The following is a 27,900-nucleotide window of genomic DNA, read 5'->3' on the forward strand; positions in this document are numbered from 1 at the left end:
AGTGAATTAATATATTACAAAAATGTAGTTTATTGAATTACACTATTCAGATGATTCTTCATAAATCGGTAATAAAATAGTCATAATCTCAAAAGTAAAATATTGAACGAAATAAATTAATGTGGTAAATTTTGTTTATTTTAGGTTATGTCATTTTGTAATTAAAAGAATATTCACATTTACAAGAGAATTTTAGAAATTATTATTTATTTTGAATCAAAATCAAGATTTATGATGGCTTTAACATAGCAGTGTGTATTTAATTTTAGCTGGATGAATGAAAAGGAATTTTCATGGATAAATCCTGTTGAAGGAAATTTAAGTGTCGCACATTGCTAGTTGTGCAATACAAACATTTCTTTAAGCAATATGGGCAGAGGAGCCCTAAAAAGTCATAAGCTTAGTAAAAAACATGCCACTATTGAAAATGCGAAAAACTTCAATGCACCTTTATTTCAAAAAGACGTATTATCAATAACAGATAATAATAACTCCAGCCCGATAACATTAACCTCGTCTACTGAACATGAAAGCTTAAATTCATCTGAAACTAGTCTACTTACAACTCAACCGAGTACTTCAATTGTTGAACCGCAAAAATCGAGAGCAATAGGAATTAAAAGTTATATGGATAATAAAGACGAAGTGACAAAAGCAGAAATAATGTGGTGTTTAAAATCAATTGTAAACCATAATTCTTTACGAGATATAGAAAACAGCATTTCTCTGATGAAAATTATTTTTACTGACAGTGAAATAGCAAAAAAATTGAAGTTGAGTAAGGATAAAGCATCATACGTCATTAATTATGGACTTAGCAATTATTTTCATAATCAACTTGCTAAAGACTTAGAGACATCTGATTTGATAGCAGTTTCGTTTGATGAATCTCTTAATAAGGTAAGTGGACATCAGGATTCAAAGACTGTTATTTTTAAGACTTGTTTATCTTTTGAAAATGTTTTCACTAATTTTGATAATTTTTTATCTTTTTCGCATCTTTGGAAATTTAAACTCCTACTTGTCAAAATTTTTATCAAATAAATATTTAATTATATTAACTATTATCAATTTTAATTAACCAAAGCTTTCATTTATTAAAGTTTTTATACACTCTTGATTTAATTTATCCAAAATATAAATAATTGAATATTTGAACTAATTATAATTTTTATCAAGGATAAATTCAATTCAATTATTTTAAATTTAATTGTAATTTTTTTTTATTGCTTATACTCCTGCCCTATTGGCCTTACGCACTTCGACAAGAGTCCACGAGAAATACTTTTTTTGGGTTAAGCATAACCATTCTACATAAATTTTCTATATATTAACCTAATTTGCGTCTACAGCCGACTTTTATTAGGAGTACTCGCATTGCGCCTGGACCATCCGTCAATGGGTTTTCTCGCCAGAGAAGAGGGAAACTGTAGAAAACCTCTCCTGAATACAACCGGTTTATCGACAGTCGAGTTCTAATGGTGTGTACCGGACAATAATCGACGGTGCACATTATTATACCTCGACGTCAAACCTCCCGCTCAGATTGTCTCACGTGCCGGAAAAATACCAAGCCAAGTGGGCGCGAACCAAGGATACTTATACCCTTGGTCCTTAAACGACCGCCAACGCCAGGCATCTATCCGACTGAGCTAATCTGTCGGTCAATTTAATTGTAATTTGCAGTAAAACAAATCTAAAAAGTCGATTTTTTTCTCATTAGACAAATGATTTTATCAATATAGGTGTGTGAAAAGCAGCAGATGGATTTCGTCGTTCGTTATTGGTGTGCAAAGAAAAATGAAGTTGCAACGAGATATTTTACGTCAGCTTTCTTGGGCCACACAACTGCTTTAGATTTATTAGCAGCCTTTAAGGATAATTTTCCTCCAGAAATCAGATCAAAAATTATACAAATATCAATGGATGGACCAAATGTCAACATCAAATTTTTACGTGACCTAAAAGATGATTTTGCTCAAGACGTGGAAAGAAAAAGTTATTGGATTTAGGAAGCTGTGGACTGCATGTTCTTAATAACGGATTTAAGAAGGGCGAATCTGTAACAAAATGGAATATCGTTGGCTTTTTGCGAGCACTCTACAATCTATTTAAAAATAATCCTTCTCGTAAAGCGGATTATGTTAATGCATCTGGTTCGTCAAAATTTCCTAAAAAATTTTGTTCAGTCCGGTGGTTGGAGAATGGAATGGTATCTGAACGTGCTTTTCAAATTTTATCATGTATTGAAAAATATATCGAAACTGTAACGAAAAATAAAAAGGAGCCAAAATGCTCAAGTTTTAAAATTGTCTCCAGCATGGTAAAAAACAAATTTTTGGGACCAAAGCTTTTGTTTTTTCAGACCATGTCAAGTGAAGTTCAACCATTCTTAACAAAATTTTAATCAAATGGCCCTTTGGCTCCATTTCTTCATTCAGAGATCACAGTCGTTATAAAATCAATTTCAAGCCGTTTCATAAAATCTGATGTTTTAGAAAATACCAAGTTAGAGAAAGTCGATTTTGTTAATAAAGCAAATCAGTTAACTGCAAATCAAATTAATATTGGTTATGCAACAGACTCTGTACTTCGTCAATTGAAAAATGTGAAGGACTTAGATAAATTACAGTTCAAAGAAGAGTCGTGAATTCATGATTGCTTTTGTCTCTAAAATAATGGAACGATCTCCAATTAAATATCCTGTGGTAAAGTGTATCTCTTTCTTAAATCCTGAAATAGCCGTTAAAAAAAGGTAGCTAATATGCGTTTGTCCAGTTTGCTGAAAATTTTTATAGACAGTAAAATAATATCTGGCACAACAGCTAATAACATAGAATAAGAGTTCAAAAATCTTTGCGAAAAATCTATCGTTACTGAGAAGCTAAATAGTTTTAATCGATTGACGGACAGGTTGGATCACTTTTGGATGAGTATTATTATACATGCTGCAGTAGAACGAGGTTTTTCAGTTAACAAACAGAGTCTAGTCGAGAACCAAAAATCTAAAAGCTTAATAGCACAGAGGTTGATTTATGATTCAGTCAATGCTTGTGGAGGTATTGAAAACGTAGCAATGCCAAAACAAATGATTCACGCTGTCCGAAACGCTCCTTCGTTATATAAAGAGGCACTTGCCAAAGAAAAGCAGGAGAAAGAAAACGCCGAAATTAAAACTGAATCAAGAAAGCGAGTCGCTGCACAACTGAAAGTGCTCGAAGTGAAAAAAAAATTATTTGATAATGCGATGAAGGAAACAATGTTTATCGATGACCAAATACATGCTTTAAAACAAGTCCGATTACACAGTAAAAAAAAAGTTAACAGTATTATTAAAAAAGTTTATTAATAATTTAAGTAATTCAATATATAAATAATGTTTAAAAGAAATAATTAAAAATAATGTTCAATATGTGATTTATATGTAAGGATTTTATAATAATATAAACAAAAATTATGTCACGCTTTATCAAATGCTTTTTCATTTTTAATAATATCTTATAAACATAAGTTAGGGGAAAAAAGGCAAAGTCAGGGAATTTTTTTTCTGAATGTTGTTAGACACCCTGTTACGTACAAAGACTCTTAATTACTAGATATTAACAAACATATTTGATTAAACTTCTTAAACCTAAGTAAAATGAGACTTATGTAAAAGAAAATAATAAGTGTTGTTTTAAGACCCTATGGGTTAGGATACTACATTCTCGAGAGTTTCCCTGATAGGGGGTATTATTGAGACTGGTTGCCTGGTGGATCCAGGTCCGTGATAGTTTGTGAAGATTGTTGATCAGGGTAGTCATCTACGAGATCATCGTTGTCGATGTCCTTTTGAAATAACAGACTCAAATCGTTGATCGAAGACGCTTCCATTGCATCACTGGAGTGATCTGAATCTCCATTTTGAAACTGTTTAAGAGGATTTCGTCTCTTTCGGAGAGGCTCTTTAACAGAGTCTTCAGGAGGTGTTTTATCTTCATCAGATTTGTTTCTAACTTCACTAGAGGAAGAGAGTAATCGAGAATCTTTTTGGGTTTGTCCATCCCAAATTATATAATTTAATACGTTTATCTTATTTTGAAAGGTTTCCAATGTTTCTGACAAGTAACACTCCTTTTTAAATTTTATAAAAGAAAATTATATATTTGTATATATTCATTGTCCATATTCATAAAAGAGAAAGAAGTTATACGTTTCCGTATCTCGAAAGTATTACAAAAAGGAGCAAAAATACTATTTGCAGTTTTATACACTACTGCACTTAAATCGAGTTTGACAAATCACGACATTCAAAAATTGTTTTTTATTCCGATGCCGCAGGTGGACAAAATAGAAACTATACTGTTCTAACTTATTTAATTTTACTTCCAATCTACTTAAGGCGCTCGCACAGCTCTACTGCCAGTATGAGAGTAAGAGAGAAAAAACATGAAATTTGAATTTTCTGACTTACTTACTCTCATGTGTTACCATGACAACTATGCATGCATTGGCATGCATGCAGAGCTGTGAGAGCGTCTTTAAATGTTGAAATTTGGCATGTATTTCCAATCAGAGGTCACTCGTATTGTCAATGCGACAGAAATTTTTGTCTCTTTGCGGAAAAATTAAAAAAACAGAACTTATAAATACTGCAGAAATATATTTCCAAATAGTTAAACATGCTGGAAATCCTCCTTTTATTCTTTTGTAGAAAATGCTCAAGATGTTTTACAAGATTATGAAAACGTTCTTAAAAACTGATTGCAAAAACAGAAAAATATGAAAATATCGGAAGCTCGTATAATTAAATATTATCCTACTAAAAAATGGATGTTTTTTATATTTCTTGGTGGGAAAATGTAAATACGTTTCACTTAAACGTCGAAAGTACATAACTTAAATGAGCTGGTAAAAGTTGCACTGTCTAAAATTGGGATTACAAAAGCTGAAATGAATGATACTAAAGAGCACTGAAGAAAAACAGGTTAATCAAAATTATTATTCGGAAATGAATATTAAGAACACTAAAATGAAGGTTAATTATCAGCAATAAATATTTAAAAAAATTAAATAAAATTTTTGACAAAACTCTATTATATATTAATGAACGTTTTGATCACTTAAAGCTTCGCGTTGCGTTGGTAAAAATTTTCTCGTTAAATGAAGCAATCGGCCGCCGTCATGATTTTATGCGTGGTTATACTATCCAGCGGTTCAAAATATCTAAAACAAAACGAAATTTTACCGATTATTACCGAGCATCATTGCACTTCGCAAGCAGCGCATTAGTAAATAAATAAATCTTATCTATCGATAATCAATCCTTTTTATTGGCCAGGCATGCGCGAAGACATGAAACGTTACGTTAATGAATGCGAGATTTGCCTTTTGTGTTTCGTCAAAAAATAAAATTTTTTGGATTTCTGCTATCGACAGAAAATGTTCTTGTATCAAACTGTTATTTTGCACATGTTATGTTGAGCTAAAAAAACATTTCCCCACTATTAGAATAGGATTTTAAAAAAGGTATTTTTCTGTCTACCCTACTATATCAGGGTGTCACAGTCGAGGGTGTACATATTAAAGGGTCATATTAAGGGACAGTCTCGTTATAGCTATGTAACCAAGAGCATCACTTTTATATCAAAATAAACGATTTAACTTTTCTAATGAAATTAGCTAAAGTCGTCTTAATTTTCACTTCATCAAGCATCCATGATGCATCATTTTGGTGCATTCTACTGAAAAAATTAAGACGAAACGTACTTCGAACTTTTTGAGAATTTTCAGTAGTTTTTCAGTAAATCTCAATTAAAAATTTAGAAACTACGCATTGCTATTGGCCGTGCAAGTTCAGTGAGCCCGTAGGCGGGGCGTACTATTCCAGCGTTTGCAGGTCTGTGTGCGTACCAGCAGAGCGCGTAGAATAAATTTTTGTTTCAAGTTTTAGATGGTTTAAGTGGAAAGAGCAAATATTGGTAATACAAAGAAGCTCTTTAATAATTGAATAGAACTGATAAAAAGGAACATTTTAAGGTGGACGAGGAAAATTTTCCCATTGATGTTATAATTGGTGTGAAAAAACATCCTTCGACAAATTTAAATGTTGATTTAGATAATTATAATAATATATTACCCTATGGAAGTTGTTGCTTTGAATTTCTGCTTCATGCACCAAGTGCAAACTACACATGCACATTAATTGTGGTACATTAATTATATCCATTTTGAGTTTACTTCCTATCATTCTATTTATCAATAAATGTTCAATTTCTTAGACGAAAATGACAGTACAAGCATTCATGATTCCGGATGTATTTTTTTTAAATATTGCGATAACTGGCTGAATTGTGATAATAATCTATTTCAAAATAAGTATAAATTCTGACAGCTATTTTTAAAAATTTTTCTTGTTCCAACGCCGTTAAACTATTTTCAAAATATTGGCAACTGAAGCGAACTACATGGTCACTAAACATTACTGAGAACGCGCCACTTAAATGAAAGCAACTCTATGGAGATTCCACTGATGGAAATGTTAATGAGTCCGAAACTGACGGAAGTGTTATAATCCCGGTTTTGAAGTAACACAGAGTCTGGCGTGTATAGAAATTAACAGACACTTTAAAGAAAAATCTAGCATTAGCTTTGCAATTTTTTTAAGTGTGCTCTTTTTGCTATCCTAACTTTTATATTATCATTTTTACAATCTGTTAATCGGTAGTCTTTTCTCATCACTATCTCCTAAATACTCAAACCAACCTTTTGTTACATCGCAAATTTGCACATAGTGCTCTAAACTGTCCCATCCTTTTTGACAAAATTTACACTTTCTTTTGTCGTCATCCATCCAAGAATATACTACAAGTAGTCTTCTCTAATAAAAATAAGCGTAAACGAGATAATTGTCAAAACAATGGTGGACTCTACAATAGTATCTTTTTTATCCCCTGCTGCTGGACTACCACCATTGGGTTTAATAAAACGTTAACACAGAGAACAAGTAGCAAAATCGGACAAGTGCGAGTCGCACTCACACTGTAACGGCAGGCTCTGTACACCAATATTAAACTTATTAGATACACAAACATAAATGAAAAAGAAATATAAGCATTCTATATTTAATATTGTAAGCAATAAGATGAGGAACAAACTTTCAAAATTGGTTGAATCAGTAAAAATACACTACTATAGGGGAGTGTAAGGTATGGTGGCGAACACTTTGTTTTTTGAGTCTTTCTCTCAAAAAACAATATTTTTAAAAATTTCAAAAGCAGGCAGTTGCATATTAAGCATATTTTTGTCACAAGCGGTTGTTAAAATTTAAATGCAGTGGAATTTTACAGCTCTTGGCGCAAAACACTGATTTTTTTTATTTTTGAAAGTTGTAAGGTATGGTGGCAGATTTGGTGTATTCAAGTAAAACATTATGTAGATGTTAAAATTGTTTATTAAAACTACTAGAAATGGTGAAAAATAACAAAAAGAGAAAAAACTGATGATTTTACATTATAGAAAAACAAGTTTCACTTCAGTTATGGTTACAATTTGGACATGTGAAGTAGCTGGTGACTGTTTTAACGCAAACTAGCATAAGAGAAGACTGCAAGTGTCACATATTTGAGAATTGTTGCTGTGAGTGGAGCACAAGAGGCATTAGTACACAAAAAATGCAAAGACAATTGAAACTCCCCGGTAAGAAGCGTAGAATAGAAAAGAATTCAATTTTCAGAAAATATTCTTGAAAACAAAAATTTTTAATTATTCTGAATACGCGAATTTACCTCGAAGCCCTATTCCACTGGAACCATCAAAATTTTAGAAAAATCAATTCTTCTCTATTGCTCACGTCGATTTGCAGATAGAAAAGAATCCAAATTTTCTATTTTTCTTAATGCGCAAAGTTTTATGGTATTAAAAGTTCTTGAAAAAAATATGGAGTTCTCTTTTGAATTGACTGGATTGACTTCTAACGATTTTAGGTAGTCAATTCAAAAGAATACGACGAGTTCGACGAGTAAATATGAAATGTTTATTCTTCTCAATAGACTGCTTCGAATTTCAGAAGCGCATTAAAGGGAATACAACTTTTGACAAACAATTTGGAAAAGCCTAATCTTTCCAATTGTCTGTAGGAGCTCCTCTAGTTATTGTCTTAAAATAAAACACAGTGACAGTTATGTTTCGCGTCGTGTGAATTTCATTGTATTTTCAGTGCTAAACTATTAAAATTTAATATTAAAACTAGTGAAAATATGGTTAAAAATGCTAAGTGCTTACGATAAAATATAAAATGCTCTTACTGAAAGGAATTTTTATGTGTTCAATGTTTAACGTCAAGTTTTAAAACCTAACCTCACTTTCTAGTGGAATCTTGAGTGGTACCCACATAGCACAATAGTATGAGGTAAGGTTATGTTGAATACTAATCGTAAGGCTCATAAGGTTACACGATATTGCTGTGGTAGACCTAAGGTGAACTAAAAACTTCCGCCATGGAGGTAAGGTTACTTGTTAGGGTGTGGTAAGTATATATGATAAGGCTATGCTAACCTTACACGTTAAGGTTGAGATAACCTTACACGTTAAGGTTGATGTAACCTTACACGTTAAGGTTGAGGTAACCTTACACGTTAAGGTTGAGGTAACGTTACACGTTAAGGTTGAGTTAAGTTTATATGTCAAGGTTGAGGTAAGGTAATTATTAAGTTGTAAGGTTGAGGTAAGGATAAGGTAAGGTTGTGATAAGTTTACCAGTTATGGAAAATATTGATAAAATAATTAATAATATAATAAATAAATATTAAATTAGAAAGTTACCTAAGTTTGTTGCTCTTCTCTATTTTGGAAACCTGACATGAAGCAGAAAATTTTGAAAACAAATTTGGGGGGTCTGGGATTCGAACCCGGGATCGACGCGCATAAACCAATCATTCTAACTAACTGAGCTAAGTGCAGAACTGTCAGAAGGAAAATCAATTTTGCCTTTAAGGAGTTAATCATATTCTTGCTTCACCTTAAAGGCAAAATTGATTTTCCTTCTGACAGTTCTGCACTTAGCTCAGTTAGTTAGAATGATTGGTTTATGCGCGTCGATCCCGGGTTCGAATCCCAGTCCCCCCAAATTTGTTTTCAAAATTTTCTGCTTCATGTCAGGTTTCCAAAATAGAGAAGAGCAACAAACTTAACTTTCTAATTTAATATTTATTTATTATATTATTAATTATTTTATCAATATTTTCCATAACTGGTAAACTTATCACAACCTTACCTTATACTTACCTCAACCTTACAACTTAATAATTACCTTACCTCAACCTTGACATATAAACTTAACTCAACCTTAACGTGTAACGTTACCTCAACCTTAACGTGTAAGGTTATCTCAATCTTAACGTGTAAGGTTACCATAGCCTTATCATATATACTTACCACACCCTAACATATAACCTTACCTCCATGGCGGAAGTTTTTAGTTCACGTTAGGTCTACCACAGCAATATCGTGTAACCTTATGAGCCTTACGATTAGTACTCAACATAACCTTACCTCATACTATTGTGCTATGTGGGTAGTGAGTCAATTCAGTGGAATAGAAATTTATACTGATTTGATGTAGATTCTGATTCTTTTGAATACGCGTTTCATATTTTTGTGAAGTCAATTCAGAATAATAGATTTTTTTGAAATTTTGGTGGTTCCCGTGGAATAGAGCTCCGAGGTAAATTCGCCTATTAAGAAGAATACAACTTTTGAATTCTTTTCAATTCTACGCTTCTTACCAGGTCGTGCAAAAAATGATCCGCCACTGTACGTTAAAAAAATTACGCCATCATACCTTACAAGCTATTGATGGAAATATGATGGTGTTACTTTCATACAGGAAGCGTTCACAAATGATGTCACGCAATTTTTCGGGATTTTAGACACCCCTTCCCCTGTCACGCAATTTTGTGCAATTTCACATGTAAAAATACATTGTGTCACGTTTAGGAGAGACCCCCCCTACCCCCACAAACGCGACATCATTTGTGAACGCTCCCACAGCGCGAATTGAGAAAAATGTAAAATACAAAAAACTGTTGTCCAACGTCTAAACAATACGTTCCATACACTTTCCTGACTCAATTTTCAAAAAATCTTCACTTTGTCACTGTTAACATGACAGATTTGACAAGTCCGCCACCATACCTTACACGCCACGATACCTTACATTCCCCTACAAATTCTTAGCTACCTAGGTCAATTAATGTAGAGTTTAGGAGAAAAAGAATTTTTAAATTTTTTTTTTATTTTTTCCCATGGCTATCAATACCTATTATGTTCTCTATATTTTCCTTATCTCTTTTATGCATTCTTATTCAAAAATCGTACAATCTCCTTGACAACGCTATGACCATCACACCTAATCATTTCAATTGGAAACATTACAAAAGAAATGTTTTATATTTCCTTGAAAACTCACTTTCTGAAATAAAACTAAACTACAATGTAATAAACAACATTTACCACTTATTTTTTATTCTCAACCAACAAATTGAAATAATAGGAATATGCATTCTTTTTATTTTCCACAATTTGTTTACGTATAAAATTTAAGGAAATAATTATCTTATAACGGAATTGAACGATAAAAAATCAATTTTTTAGCTATTATCGCAAGGGAAATATTTTCTAAGCAAACGTAAGAACTATAAAACATCAATTTTGTATACATTATACATTTCCTCGAGATGTTCATATTTCATTTCTCGAAATATAAAATGTAATTGCCAATATTATTTTTAAATATTTCCAGGAGTTTTATTTTTGTTATAGACAATATTGTCTGCAACTTTATTTAACGTAAAGCGATAAGAATTATAAAAAGATTAAATATAAGACAATGTTTCGCGAAAGTTTATAGATTCGATTTATATAAGTTAAATACTTTATTCTATTCAAACATTTTGCTGTTTCTTCTTTTTTGTTTTTGTTTCTTCAATGGGTTTATATGATAGTCGTTATTTTATAATCAACAAACTCGCTCTTTTTACAATAGGGCAATGGGTTTATCAGACAGTAACCATGAAAATTTTCACTAGATTTATATTTGTATCGTCGCTTACAACTGCAATGATTGCTCAGGTATGTTGTTTTAACATTTAGGTAGTTGTTTAGTAAGTCGCGTGCGTTCGTCGATCTCACGTTTGAATCCCCGTCCCACCAAATTTATTTTCAAAGTTTTCTCTGAAATGTTAAAATTTATATATAATTTTAAGTTACAATATATTGTTTAGAATAAATTCTATAAATTTTTTAAAAATTGTATTGTCTTACTTACATAGAATCCTATCGGAAGTTATATGAATTCTTGTAGATTATTATCATTATAGGAATCCACATAAGATGCAATACAGGAAACTACAGGTCATCCTATTACATTCTCATAGGAGCTTTATACGAATCTATAATGAATCCTGAAGGAAAATATGTTTTCCTACAGGAAATTTCTTGATAGGAGCTTACATAGGTTCCTATAATAATTTACATGAGACCCTTATAGGATTCCTTGTAGGAACCTATATAGGATTTTCCAGTAGGGTAGTAAAAGTATAAGATTTTATTCATTATTTTTGTCTTTAATTTGTTGCTTTATTATGTTTAGTTCAATTTTCTCTTCTCGGTTATTGGAAATTCTGATGCCATTTTTGAGTGTCTTCCACCAACCTTAGTTGTCCTTCTAAGCTATTGTCAACTTGGAATATTTACATTTAAACAAGATAAGGTATAAACTTTTTTATGTCTACAGATAATTTATTAATATTGCTTTCTCATAGAGGAAAAAAATTTTGTAAAAATTTTTTAGATTGTAGTTGTTTTGTATATATTTCGATGTAACTTCAGGAGTTCAAAAAACGTGTATTTAAAAAATGTCAGTTTGTGTATGTACTAACATTAAAATAATTAGCCTGAATATCTCAGAACCAGAAAGAGCTACAGACGTCAATTTTTTTAATTTTAGGTCTTCCCGGAGGATATGAAATGAGAGAGTATTATCAGCCCATTTAATAAAGTTAAACTATTTTTTTTGCTTTTTTAATTTTATAAGAAAACTTTTTTTAATCATAACTTTAAAAAACGTTAGCACACCTATAAATAAATCTTTTTCTTTGTTTTTGTAAATTTTTTTCAGACGTACCGTTCGACCCCTTGTTAAACATTTTTTTTATGTTACTCAGAGATTTGAAAGATATTTTAGTAAATCCATGTTAAAAACTATTTTAATTGTATCTTATTTTATTAAGTTTTGCGTCTACAGCACGACTTTGAATTAGGAGTACTCGCATTTGCCTGAACCACCCGTCTAATGGATTTCCTCGCCAGAAAAGAGTTTTTGACGGTGTTTTAAAAAGTTGTGACATATCTATCAAAATGTTGTTAGTTTATGACGTATGAACGAACTTATATGTCACTATTTAACAACAGTTTTATAGATATGTTACGACTTTTTAAAACACGGTCAAAACTGGAAGGAAGGCATTAAAGCATCAGGGTGTACAACCAGTTTATCCATAGTTTATCGATACTGTATATTATAATAAAATAATAGTGAGAGTACCGCAATTAAATGAGTACATATTAAAACGAATTGATATGTCATGAACAAATGTTGCTTTACAATTAGCAAAAAATATGAATAACATTCGCATTATTCGCTTCGCAACAATGACGCAAAGGAGATGAGTTGCTACCAAGGTTTTTTTGACAAAAAGGCACTCAACTTTTCAAGCCTTTCAGCTTCTTCCATATCCGCGTCTACAACAGCAAGCTTCAAGCCACGCTTGTCAGACTATAGAACCATCACTCTTCTGCAATCTGATAGTGTTCCTAAAATTTTTACCAAAGCTTCCTGGACTTCGGCATGGTCAGTAAGACAATTCAGGTCACGGATCTATAGTGTGACTTTTCGATCCGCCGTCTGCACCTTACCAAGCTCTCCTACTATCCTTGTCACCTACTCGGTGAACTTATCCTTACCTTCTGATCCTTCTATTTTTATAAGAAGGTTTATTCTTATTTCTTTCTTCGTAGATCTTGCTCCTACTACTCTTGTCTGGCTGGCATCAGGTTCACTCTCTTTTAATCTTCCCCAAGATATCATCAAAACTAATTTCTTTAGCTACCTTGACAATCATTGTTGATTTTCGCGGTAGCCTTGGTTTGTATTCGACGCTTTGTCGACATTACCAGCAGACAGTTTAGGAGGTTTCACCTCCTCCTGTTTCTTTTGTCCTGTCGCCGCTTCAGGACTGCTTAATTTCCATTTCTGAGACGCAATAGCAGCGTTCTTCAACACAATTGGGTTGAACCTGTCTCCTCTTCTCGAAGTTTAATGCACCTTGCGATGTCAAGCTCAGATGCGTTGCTGAAGACATAGATGCAGCTGGCTTGACTTGTTTCACAGTTAGTACTTTCTCATTATTATTACCGCAGCCTCCGTTAGTTACATAGACGTTATAATATTGCCGAAGCATTGATGCGACGTTTATAATATCCAAGGGTATGTAAATGTTATACGTTCGGACATGGAGGTCGATGTATCTCTCCAAGATAGCTGGAAGTTTCCGCAAGGGTAACCTGGTATCTTTTCTCAGAGTTTACCCTCACGTGTTACTCTGTTGAGAGCAAGATTGTTTTTGGTTACAAAGGTAACTAAGACGTAGTGTTAGAAAAACTGGAAAAAGGGGTGATAATACAAAGGTTGATTGTTTAAGTAACGATGGTTTTATAATTGTTGAATTCAGGTATGATTTTGCAACCAGATGAAGAGGTTGATTTTTAGGGTTTTATGATACGGTGTAGTTTGTACGTGAGAATTTCAAGCCACTACGTCTTAATAGGTTTATAGTAATAAACCATTGTACAATAAACTAAGTTTTTAAGATTCAAAATGTTTTTCGATCGATTATTTAATTGTTCTAATGTAAATAATTTATGATGAATTAAATTCAGAATAATGTCTGATATATCGAATGATATTACTCTTCCTTCGATATCGTGCATAATGTCTTTTACGAAATTTTTTAAAACTTGGAAAAAAATTAATGCCTTAAATCTTTCTGTAGTACTAAGTTTTAAAGAATCGTCTTTTTTAAATCATCTTCATAATTTTCTTCTGTACGTAATAAGATTCATCTTCAGTTGTTTGAGTTTGCCTAACGGACTTTAAAACTTTACATGTTCTGCAAGGATAATTCGCTCTAAAATTAATGTTGTAAATGTTGCTTCAATATGGACACCTAAAGGTTAATGAGCATACCAATCAACAAAATATAAGCACCAATAGGAAGTAGAACTTTTCCTTGATATTTTAGTGAAATTATTTTATGCAATGTACCTTGAATAACATTAGATACAAAATTTAAATCGTTTAATAGTGAGCATTCGTATGAAAGAGTTCTGTCTAAAACTGAAGGCTTCTTAAAATTTTTTTAAGAAGCTGCTTCGATTAATACTTATAGTCCTAAAGCCTTGCCTGGAATAATAGTATAAACTTGATCAACATGTTATCCTTACATATTGTTACCAATGAAATAAGAAGTAGGATTAATTTAACACATGCTATTGAAAAATCTAGTATTGTAAAATGATATATTGCAATTTTCTTGTTTACATAAATATGATTGCCCATGGTCATATTTATGGAAAACTTCTAATTATTTTATTAAAAGATTTGTATCAGAGGAAGTATTTCATTATCACTTTTGTCAACCAAACATTTTGTATCTCATATACAAATAATAATGTAGATAAAAATATTGATATGAGATGATTCCCGCTGTTCCGACCATTTGGGCTAATTATATCTGACATTACCACTATGATGTAACAACGCACTTCAATAAGTTTTTTTCGTGTGAAAAAGTCGATTGGGTGCCAAAATGACCCTAACTGGGTTTTCCAATTTCTAAAGAGGGCAACCTAGTTAACCCCCAAACTAGACGTGTAACGCTGAAACCAATTAATTCTCTATGTTGAAAAATGCCAGTTGGAGCCAGATTTGGGATCCATCCACTCGCTTCTTTGATGAGTAATTGTTATGCCATAAATCCCTCCAAATTTTAATTGCTGCGCTCTAAAATTCGGTGTAATAGTTTTATTGAATTTATTTAGATTTTAGTTATTTAGATTTCCAAATGTCACACTCAGTATACCCATTCCCAATTTACTCTATATTTTACATACTTAATAATTTTATTGTCATCTCAGTTGCGGATTCTTGTCAAGCATATGGAGAACGATTGGAACTTTTGGACATCTAAAGTAGAGCGTACGATTTTGCAGAAAGGTGCAATACATGGAAACCGACTTACTATTTTATTTGCTAGTAATAAACACAAATTTTACTACTATTTTTTACTTTCAATGTCCAAATGAGCAAACTTTGTAATGTTAAGAGTTCGATGGTCTCTGAAATTTCTAGGTTTTGTGTGACCTACATTTATAGGAATGGGAAATACAATAGTAATGTAATGACAGTAGGCAAGACGTGTATATAACCATTTGCCATTACAGGGCACAAGCATTCAGCGAGCACAAAGGCTCAGCTATAAATAATTATGATCGCATTACATTGCTATATTATGGTGTTTCCCATTTTGTAACCACGTTTCTGCATGGATTAAAAAAGCCTTTTGAATTTAGGTAATTAAGAAGATACGCGTCGATGGTTCGTGTGTAGATTTATTAAACAGTGCCTTTGTGCAGAGAAAAACTTATTCGAAAATTATTGTTTACCAATTTCATGTCATTTAAAGTTCTGAGTGCCGTATTTGTTAGGCGATATTCAGAGGTCTCACATAACATAGAAATTTAAGAGACCATCTACACCTTAAAATTCCCGTACAGGATCCTCAACGGATCAGGAAACTTATGTAGGATCCAACGAAGGATAGAAACATATTTTTATATTATTACAATAAGAAAAATACAAGTTTTAGTCAACGGTCTGTCCAAGTCAAAGTAATGATATCATATAATTTTCTAAAAAATTGGTTTAATATTTAATAGTTATCTGTGAAGATCAGTAGTTAAAACTCAACTGTGATTTGGTCAAGATCGTTGACCACAACAATTTAAAGCGACTTGTCATCTAAAAAATACCACGCTTTCTCTTGCTAATTTTATTAACTGTACTTAATTGAAACTACATTATTTATATTGTTTAATTTTTTTAAATTTTGCATCCTCCAAATGTTAAGATTATTAAAATATTGATTTCTATACTTTGTATATGTTACGCGACACGATAAAACGGACCTATCGCCGCAAAAGAGAATTTTACAGGGAGAGCGTTTAAAGCGACGCCATGCGCAGAAAACCCGTGTATTTACGCGTACATGCTTAACTTTCGGGCTTTATATTATTAACTCTATTTAAGTTTTTTAACTTTTGATTTTTTCACGTGAAAGAGCAAAGAATAATCTGTCGAATAGCACCATAATATCAAAATTGATTTTTTATCTATAGGTCCCTTTTCTCGTGTCGCGTCACATATTAAAAGACATTTTATAATTGTTAAATTAAACAAGTAATATACAAATAATGGTGATACTGTATGTAACATACATAAGTATTTAACTGAATTTTAGTTTATATTTATAAAAATTTCTTTATTAAAGTTTTTACTCTGTTAGTAAATATGTATGCCACAGTGTTGACTTTCATATTAATGTCAATGACGCCGATTGTTTTTGATTATTTTATACCGTTGAATGAGACTCGTCCCAGACGATTAGTGTATGCAGCTAAATATCCAGTGGATGAAGAGAAATATTTATCTTGGGTGTTGATTCACGGCTCTATTACTGCCTTATGTAATATGACAATAATATTTGGTTGCGAGTCAATGTTTGCAGTTACAACACAACATGTTTGTAGTTTATTTGCAATTGTCAGGTAAATCATTGAATTCCATACGTATATTGAAAAATTTCCTTACTTTAACTATTTAATTTTATTATTCATGTATTTACTAACATTTTTATTTTGAAAACTGAGCTTTATAATCTAACAATATTGTACAGAAAAAATTAATTTTTAAAAAAATGTTTGTAATTTTGAAAAATAATTAAGTATATATGGGCATATCTCTAGAATCTATAACTTTTGAATAAAGAGAAAAAGTTTTTTTACTGTTGAGCACAGAATTGAAACTCTGTCTAGATGGACTTTATAAACCAAGCTTTTAAATTATGCAAGTGAACAGATAAAACGAATTGTCTTCAAAAAGATTTGAATCATCATTTTGAGTTTCTTGATGACCATACTTAAAGAAATTCGGATTTAAACTGACATGCTTGCAACGAGGAAAATAAATGCATTCGTAACACGTTAGGCTAAGCAAATACAGTTTATCAACTTCCTCATTCGTCCAAATGATTTGATGAATTTTTCTGGTGTTAGGAATTGCACAAAGATCATTAGGAGTTAGAGCATCAATATTTTTCATCTCCACATCAGATATTTCGAAAATATAAATTTTTGAGTCCGATAAATTTTCATAAATATTTACAATATCAGATGTAGAACGGATGTCTTTGCCAGAATTGGTAAAGTTCCAAGTCGCATTAAATTAGTTCGATTTTTCAGAGTAATAGCGTAATAAAAAGAAATTTGTTTTATTTTTGTATTGTACAGTTGGTCCATCACTTTAAAAATGAATGTTTTTAATTTGCGGTACAAAGCGGCTCATCATTTTAAATACAGGTTCCATATGAGTCCAAATTGCACAAGCCCCATGGCGCAAGCAGTCCAAAACTACCGAAAGATACACATTCAATTTTTTGGTTTTTTAAGTTTAAAAAAAAGGATCCAGTGTGCAAGGAAATCTGTTTTGATGAAGCACAAAAATGGGAACTTTGAATTGCATTGGCATCTTTACCAAAATACTTCTCAGAAAAGTCAACGACAATGTTAACTTTATTGGATCCTAAATTTGTTCGCAAATTGGTAAGATTTATATATTGATGAGATGTGTCGAAAGAATGTCGCAAAAATTCTTTCGTTGAAAAATTTAATTCAACCACAATGTCAGACACGTTGCATTCTATCTTCTCTTTCACAGTTTCTTTTCCAGAAAAAGTTTTTCCTTTCTCACCTTGTCTTTCATACTGTTGCGTTACCAGAGATATGCCCATAATTATTGTATTATTTGAATTAACAAAACGCTTTGAATGACCTATTTTTGAACCTTATTCCATCAGAAAGTACGAAATCAAATATTGACGAAAATATATTATCAAATTTTTTGTTTACAAATTTTTGTGTAACAATTAAAATATTATAACCATCTTACAGAATGGTTAGACCCATCTTTGATCATTTTTAACCTTTTTATGAAAAGATATTACATTTCAATTATTATTATTTCAATGAGAAAACAAAGTGTTCATGAAATTAACACAAAAAGAATTGCAATAATACACAACTTGTCAGCGGTTTTCTTATTTAGTTTGTTTTATAAAAAACTTCATTCATCACAATTTTTTGTATATTTTTAAGCAACCTTAATAATAATATTTAATATTTTTCTCTCTTGAATTAGTTATCACTTACAAAACATAAATATGTATGCACAAAAGAAAAAAAACTGCAAAAGCATAGAAGATTCGTATTATAATCAATTGACATCTTGTATTAAGTGGCACAATCATGCTCTTAAGTAAGTTTTAAATCAATAAACCTGATGATTTGTCAAAATAATTACTAAAAATTATTTTCCAGATATTCACGGATACTTAACTCTTGCTTTTCGCCACTTCTGTTTTGTTCAGTGGGTTTAAATGTTATAGCCATCAGTTCTTTACTTATTCTTGTAAAAATTATTTTTACTTTGTAATCTTAATATTTCATATCGTTCACTTCAAGTGGAATGTACGTATGTTTAAAGAACAATTTAGAAGTTACGTATCTTCCACGTTCAGTTTAGAAACCACGTATCTTTCTATTCTAATATTCTATTCTATTCTATTCTAATATTTCTAAGAAAAAAAATTAAATTATAATTAGAAATATACATATTATTGCATCAAATTTTGAAAAAATTATTACTTCATAACAAAATATTAACTTCAAAATAATAATAATAATAATAATAATAATAATAATAATAAAATGTAGAGCTTCTAAAGTGACTGACAGTGATACGTAGTTTTTGCACGGAACAGAAAGATACGTGGTTTCTAAACTGAACGTGGAAGATTCGTAACTTCTAAAATGTTCTTTAAACATACGTACAGTAGGTTTCAATTATGCCTTCTTAGTTTGAACGTGTCGCACTCATATGTTCCCATGGGAACATATGAGTGCTCATATGAGTGCTCATATGTTCCCATGGGAACATATGAGTGCGACACGTTTATACTAGGAAGGCATTTTTGAAACCTACTGTACATTCCACTTGGAGTGAACGATATGTGTTCGCTGTCAAAGGTTTAAATTGCATATTTCAAATTATGGACACTTTAATAGTCCATGCAGGCGAATTCTAAATTCCACTTTATAGTCCTGTAAATCCAAGAAAATTTTATCATTACCTTAGGCTAATAAGAAGCACTTCATTCGCTATAAAATAAGTTCTTGAGTAAAATGATTACTTTATTAACATGATGGGATTTATTGAATAACTTAACCTTTGCTAAATATAGCTTAACTTAGCTACCAATATAGGAAGGAGAAAGTGACTATAATACGTCTTTATTGCATGCATGCAGATAAATTCTTATGATTAATTAAAAAATTAATGTCAGTAATAATTACTTAATACTTTCACTTTTGTCTTTAATTATGTAAAGTGGAACGTTACAAAAATTTATAAAGTTTTACCAGAAGAGTCATAAACACATATATTTAAATTGTTGGACGCCACTGTACAAATAGAATTGTTCCAATCTCGTTCACCCTTTTTAGATCTGTCCGGATTAATAGTTGAGTATTGAAAAGATGAAGGGAACTGCAGTAGGCGAATGCCGTAAATACATACATAATAATTGTACATTGACGCGCATGTAAAAAATTGCTACCTACATTAAAATCAGTAGATCAGTAGGATTTTAACCCCCAATACCAGTTGTTCTAAAAGCTATGATACAATCAAATTCGTAACTATTTTTATTTTCTTTATAAATATATTATTTACCTACATAAGTTTAAAATTATATAGAGTCTAAAAGTTGGGAAATATGTATTTATAATATTAAGTACACTTTATACACAATTATGCATAAAGGGCATTAAAGAATTTGACATAACTACTCATCAATTATTATTTCTAAAATATTACTAATTCTTAAAAAACGATACTTCAATAGTTTTTTTTGTTTCCAAAATATTTCTAAAACATTATTTAAAACACTATGAATATAAATCATTTTTAAAAATATAGAAATCGTCCGAATTGTTTCAGGAATTTGGCGACTTTATTAAAAATTATCACCTACAAAAAGACTTTTAAAAGTATTGGTAAAATACTGGTAAGGAGAATACACATACACATGGACAATATAGAATAGAGAACATCGAACTCTATCACGTCACTTTTTAAGGAAGTTTTATATTGTTTGTGTCCCCAAAAAGAAGGGTTTATTTTTTAATATTTGATTTTATTGATTTTAAAATATTTGATTTTAGAATTTTTATATTTTGTCGAATTGAGTTTATACTTAAAAAAAATAATTAATATAAAAAAGAATATTGAATATCAAAGTGATAAAAAGATACAAGTTAAAACTGAATAGTAAAAGAAAAAAAAGAATTAAAATAAAGATAATCAATCTAGAGGAATATCAGTGTTATTAAAGTGATTTAAGCAAAGGGTTTAAAGTGAAATTAATTTAAGAAAAGAATCTAGATATTGAATATCAAACCTCGGTCTTAAAGTTTAAAAAATTTGCTTTTATTTTACTTCATTTTCATTTAAAATTATCAAAAATAATTAAAAAATAAATACAAGAGAAGAAAACCTCAAAGAATCTGTAACAGGTGTGAATCATTCACCTGCAGAAAAGTAACAGGATACTTTTCTGTTACCATTTAAAATAATAAAATTGTAAGTTGGTGATTGAATTATTAATAATTCCATTTAAAACATTTTATACACACACATTACAAGTTAACACTAAAACATAATAATTATTATAAAAATAAAAATTGTTTGTTGGTTTATTGATACTATAATGCTATATGTAATATGGGAACCTTATATCAATATTATATTCCATCAAAAGAGAATTTTTTCATAATAATATTTACTACGATTTATACAAATAAACAATTTAAAGATATTTTATATTCTTGTATTGTACGAGTTTTCTATTGATTTTAAAGTTTTATGAATTAAATAAATTTACTTATATTTGTACTACTCATATAACTGAAGTGTCTCATTACTGTCTACAACTATATACAGCGGATCATCTACTTTTTCAAAAACAATAATTATTTTTTTGAAGAATTCAACGTTTATCTTGGGGTGAATAAATATTAAGTCTTTTAGTTCAACTTATCGAAAATTACTTTCGATACAGTTAAGTCTGAATTCGCTTAACATATAGATACTCTTTAATAATATTAATCAGAATAATCGAATTCATACTTAACAAGCTATAATAAATTTTAAAGTTAGCTTAATTTCCAAAAATTAACATCGTATTCGTTTCAAGTATAGTTTTCTCTTAACGTACAAACATTTACTTTTATTTCCTGTTCACTTAAAGAAGTTATAATATGTTCGAAAAGTTCACCGAACTGTTTTGCGCAGAGCAACTCAAAATTTAAAATTCGAATAAAAACTATTTTTAAACAGTTCAATAGTTTTTATGTAAAACCAAAATGTCTTTTTTTTCTCCCTACTCTACTTTAGTCACATTAGATTTAATTAATTCTTGACAGTTTGTGCCTCTCCTCGATTTTTGTAACGTCATAAATTTAAAATGTTTCACAATATTACAATACAAAGTAATAATTAGTCATTTAAAATTCATCTTTCATCTTTTGTTTGATGTTTAAAATCCAAAATGTTTTTGTCTAAAATAGAGAATAGTCACTTTCTAACAGGTCAATTTCAATCTTTGACAGTAAAATATATACAGGTTATGGGCAATAATTAGAAAAGATATTTTATAATTTTAAATAGTTCGATAGAATACAAACTATATTTCTATTTTAGAATTTTAAAAAATATTTTTGTATTTATTCATTTGTTATAGGATTACTCAAGAATCCATACAAAGGAGTTTGTTACATTTATAACTTAAATATTTAGAAAAGATCTCGATTTAAAATACGCTGTTTAAAACTTCTTCAACATATTTCACCACCCTCTTTAATGAGCTCGGATTACTCTTATTTAACAGTTCGATCCATGTATTTTTTACTAATTCTTGATCGTTGGAATCAATTACATATTTTCTCCTAATTACCGAAAGAGCCTCACAATTAACAAAGAGGTGAAATTCGTCGAACACTGGTTTTTGCTCTTCGCATTAACATTTCAGTTCCTTGGAAAATTTATAACATTTATTTCCTATTATAATTCTAGTTTGGAGAACATTTAACAGTCTCAACTGGGCGAATACTTTTATTATTGAAAGAGGCGACCTTGAATTCAAATACGGCTGAGGGCCGTCGTACAATGAGAGGTGCGGGTACAGTTTGAGAGATGAGGAGCTCTGAAATCTTAATATATCTTTATTAAATAAATTCGATTACTATATCATCTGCGTAAGCTAGAATTAATATTTCTTTTAAATGATTTATCGATACCCCCCTAACCCCCTTACTTATTAAAAATTGTTCAATGTCGGCTATGAATATATTGAAAATGACCGGACTTAATGTTTCTCCCTGTAAAACACCTTCTGTTACCTCGATTGGATCCGAGCCTTCAACCCTCCCCTTCACTGACATGTCTGCTCTCGAATATTGTTTATACTTCTGCCCTATTGGCCTTACACACTTCGACAAGAGCCCCCGAGAAATACTTTTTGGATTAAGCATAACCATTCTACATATAAAATTTTCTATATTAACCTAATTTGCGTCTACAGCCGACTTTTATTAGGAGTACTCGCATTCCGCCTGGACCATCCGTCAATGGGTTTTCTCGCCAGAGAAGAGGGAAACTGTAGAAAACCTCTCCTGAGTACAACCGGTTTATCGACTGCCGAGTTCTAATGGTGTGCACTGGATAAAAACGCAGCTTTAAAATCGATAAACAATGCAAATAATTTGCCTTTGTCTAGACTCAATCTATTCTGAATTACAGAGTTAAGAGAAAACAAGTTGTCAATGCAGCTGCGTTTTTCTCTGAACCCAGACTGAAATTCAGGTATTAAACTGTTTAATTCAATCCAGCGATTGATTCTAGACGAGAGGACTTGTGTAAAGAGCTTGAGGATACAGTTTAACAAAGATATTGGACGGTAGTTTAAATGATCAAGTTTGTTACCTTTCTTGTATATCATAATTGTATCCGAGTGCACCCAGGATAATGGAATTTTTTCCTTACTTAAAACCCTGTTGAATAGAACTGAAATATAATTAAGGCCAACCTCGGGTAAATTTTTAAAAAATTCGTATGGAATTTTGTCCGGACCGGGAGCTTTGTTAATTTTAGATTTCTTAAGACAATTTATTATTTCATCGATCGTAATAACAGAGTCCAACAACTCATTTTTAAATTCAAGAACTCCCAATATATAATTGTGTTGATTTCTTAGCGGATAGGAATTTTTAAAAAAACTATACTATGAACTCAAATCAATCTCATCCTTTATGGGAGCCTTTCGCCGATAGCTGTTAATGATTTTCCAAAAAGAGGTGGGGTCTTTTGCCGAGGCTAAAATCTCCAAAAAATATTCGTTGTAAATTTTTTTTCCCTATCTAATAAGTAAGCATGAATTTTTTTTATAACGGTTATATTTATCAGTTATGCTTTGGGAGAAGCCCACTACTCTGCATTCTTTTAACATTTTTTAAAGATTTTTTTTGCTATTTGCACATTCAGAGTCAAACCATGGTTTAGAGAGTGACAAACTTTTTTTAATACCGGAAACCATAGGTACCTAGATTTTTTGATACTTTCTTGATTGTGTTTATTAAATTTTTTGATACTATATCCACACTATCATCTGAACGCATCGGAACCAGGGCAGAACCTATGTTTCTTCTGAAATCATCACCCAGGTCATCCTTCCACTTAAATTTACGCCTCGATTCATTTTTTACACACTTGACATTTAATGAAAGGGCCACGGGAAAATGATCCGAATTACAGACAAAATCCATTACTTTTAATTCTTTAATCAAATAAGTGCTATAAACATTAGTCCAGATCAGATCAATTACAGATTTACCACCGACAGCATTTACAAATGTAAAATTCGCTGGTTCATCTCCCGTGGTTCTTCCATTCAGCAAAAATAAGCCCTCTGATTCGAAACCCTCAGTAAGTTTAAGACCTCTACTATTTGTTACGTTGTCGAGGGACAATCTATGATTAGTGATATTATTATTAAATAAGTTCAATTCCCCATCTAACTGATTTAAGTCCCCGACTCTACCATTCATATCTCCGCCTATAAAGATTGCGGAATCCTTGTGATTTTGAGTTACATTTTGTATAATTTCATTCAAAGAATCGAGTTTATCGAAGTTAAAAACAGAAGGGTTAAGATATAAGAGACCTAAAATAAATTTTATATTAGTTTTTTTAATACATACCTATCAAGATAAATATATATGAATCATTTTTATTAAGAGTTTCTACCTTGTAAAATTTCGCATTGAGTAAAATTAGCAAACCTCTTTTTGGCCTTCCTCTTCCCTCACTCCTCGTTGCAAATACTGAAATTATCTCTACTTGATAATCTGAATGAGAAATGAAAAACCTGGGGAAAGCTGTTGCCCATGTTTCGGTGAAGCATAATATATCCTCGCTGCGTGAAATTTCCAATAGATCTGCTATATTTTTTGTGCCTCTAGAATTCCAGAAAAAAAATCCTGGGTGCGAAATCTTGTTTAGGTTTTTAAACTTTAGTTCCATTTTCTTGATCCCTGACTAAGGTTGCCTCCTTTCGAATAAAATTCAGAAAGTTGCTTGAAGATTGTTTTGAAGTTGATTTCTTAGGTTTTTTTTTCAGGGCACTGTTTTTTGAATCTGTAGGCCTTTTCCTCTTTCGACTGGCTGCAGATGCCGTAGAATGAACAGATTCCTTGCTGTAAGAATCGTAAACACTGTCTTTATCTTTGTTTACCGTCACATTCAAAGATTGCAAGTATTCGTGGATCGTGTGTACATCATAGACTTTTTCTTCACAAATCAACCTAGTGTTTTGAATCTTCGCGTTTTTACCTAACTTTTCAAGCTTATCTTTGTAAACAAAGAGCTGCGTACGAATCTCCTTGCGTTCTATTCTCTGCTCTTTCGTGAGATCGTTGGTGACAATTATATTAAAATTCTTGAATTTAACTCAATTCCTCAGGACCAAATTTCTTAGATGAACATTATTAAAAATTATTTTAATAGGACGGGTACCTTTATTAACTCCTAGTCTCATGATTAATTGCATATCATATTTTTTTATGTCAATTCCAGAAGAATTGAAGAAGTTGAGCACTATATTTGAGAGGTTCTCATTCTCAGTTTCATTGACACCGAAGATAATGATGTCTTTTTCTCTCTCCCTTTTCTGCAAAAAGTGTACCGCAGACTCCAACTGGTCCAGCCTTTTCTTAAAATGTGAGTTTTCCTGCACTAAATTCCTGCAATTAACTTTGCAGTCTTCCAAACCAGAGAAAACCTTTTCATTTGCACATTTTAAATTCGCGATATCCACTTCTACATTTGATAAAGATTGTTTAAACTCACTACTTTTTTTTAGGTTGTAAATACAATTTTTTTTTAAATATTTAAAATCAATGATCAAAATTCTTGTCTTTACAACCCAAAAAAAGGAAAAAAATTTTTAACTTTCCTGTAAAGACACTTTCTTCCTTCCTTGCTCGTCTGAATTGGTACTTTTTTACCGCTTACCCGAAAATGCAGTTTTCATCGTTGATCTGAGTTGGCATACTCTTCTCCCCAAGCGACGAATTCCTCTGGTTAAATAATTCTTTAAACTTAGATTTGTAAATATCCGAAGCTATAAAAAAGCTATCTAATTACGAACATTGCCCGTAACACACATATGGTTTTTTTATTTTCTTTTATATTTAATCTTTAATTATTATAATAATTAATGTTGTTTTTTTCTCTAGACTTTGAACTCAATTAATGATTATACTCTAACAATCAAATTCGGAAGTTTTGCTACTGCATGTTTAATTCATCTTTTCTGTTTAACGTTGCCGGCTCAAAGTGTATTGGACAGCAGTTTATTAGTTTCTAAAGAAACGTAAGTACCTTTAAAATCCCTAGGTTAGAATATATTACTTGTATACATAGTGAACACTACGTACAGTTGACACACTTTTGACAAAATCACTTACAGTGATTAGAATTTTACATTTCGATAGCTCAGAACGACACTATCTCAATTCTGTCTCAACTCTAGAGAGCCGCTGTATAATGCAGTAACTGTGAAATGAACATTTTGAGAACGCGTTTATTAAACATTGCAGAATGATTTAAAAATCGTTTTTGAACTTCAATATTCTTTAGAATATTGAATAAGTACCAAATTCTATAGAAATTTTTAATGTCATTAAAAATATTAATTTGCATTTGGAGACCAATTTGTGAAAACTCATACTCCAGAGAGTTTAGGAAAATATAATTTATATCCCCTGCTGAGGAAATACGTAAGGAGTGATATTTAAGATTCAAAGAGTGCTTGTTTTGTGACGCGAATTTGATTAATAGAATCTAGTATCGGTCGGTTAATTCAAATAAAAACAATTTATTAAAAACGATTCAGAAAACTGCAAGTGAGGTCCAGCTTGACTAACAACGGATACCAACGACGTTCTAGATGGATTGATGATGTCGGAAAACGACAGTTTAATACTTACACTTAGCTAATCTATCTCGCCAGTAAATTCCTTTTAAAAATTTTGTCGCCAAAATATACACTACTCACGCTTAATAATACAAATAAAGAACTCTTCAATTAATAATGATAGAATTAATTATATTCCTCAACTTAGATAACAATAATCGAAATAATAGTGCACCCAATATCATATATGCTTTCCTTCTGGTTCGGACAACATTTTGAAAAGTGGTGTGCCTTCTATAAGAATGTTTTAAGTCTATGGCGTACTCAATTCCATTACGCCATAGACTTAAAAAAATTCTTATAGAAGGCACACCATTTTTCAAAAAGTTGTCTAAACCGGAAAGAAAGCATATATGATATTGGGGGTAATAATCAAATGATGAAAAGGGTCGACGGGATGGTGTTCCTCTAATCACCACGGAAACTGAACTGACCCTAGTTTACTCACACTAATAAAAGTCGGCTGTAGACGCAAAATTAGGTTAATATATAGAATTTTCATATGTAGAATGGTTATGCTTCATCCAAAAAAGTATTTCTCGGGGACTCTTGTCGAAGTGCGTAAGTCCAATAGGGCAGGAGTATAAACAATAATAATAAAAAAATACGAACAATAATTATTTAAACAATTTAATGAATTCAACCAAGTGCCGAACGTTTCGTCACAATTTCTATTAATTATTGTGTTAGAGAAAACGATAAAATTTAATACAAATATCATTAGTTTATGGGGTTAATATATTTTTTAATTTGCAGATGTAAAGGAGAATGGTACAATTTACCACTTCGTGGAAAGAAATTAATTATACCTATAATACTCCGGGGTCAAATACCTTCAACTCTAACTGTTGGAAAATTTTGTGACATGGATATGATT

At 31.2% G+C, this 27,900-nt stretch overlaps 1 protein-coding gene across 1 annotated transcript; it reads left to right on the forward strand.

Annotated features, from left to right (window-relative positions):
- The first annotated feature begins 234 nt into the window (after positions 1 to 234).
- Positions 235 to 27,847, forward strand: LOC122510067. Its single transcript, XM_043624469.1, has 2 exons — positions 235 to 900; positions 27,780 to 27,847. Exons 1-2 carry the CDS (start codon positions 370 to 372, stop codon positions 27,783 to 27,785), a joined length of 537 nt encoding a protein of 178 aa, XP_043480404.1. The 5' UTR covers positions 235 to 369; the 3' UTR covers positions 27,786 to 27,847.
- The last annotated feature ends 53 nt before the right edge of the window (positions 27,848 to 27,900 follow it).

The sequence above is a fragment of the Leptopilina heterotoma genome, unplaced genomic scaffold (assembly GCF_015476425.1).
Source record: "Leptopilina heterotoma isolate Lh14 unplaced genomic scaffold, ASM1547642v1 Lhet_66, whole genome shotgun sequence".
NCBI lineage: Eukaryota > Metazoa > Arthropoda > Insecta > Hymenoptera > Figitidae > Leptopilina > Leptopilina heterotoma.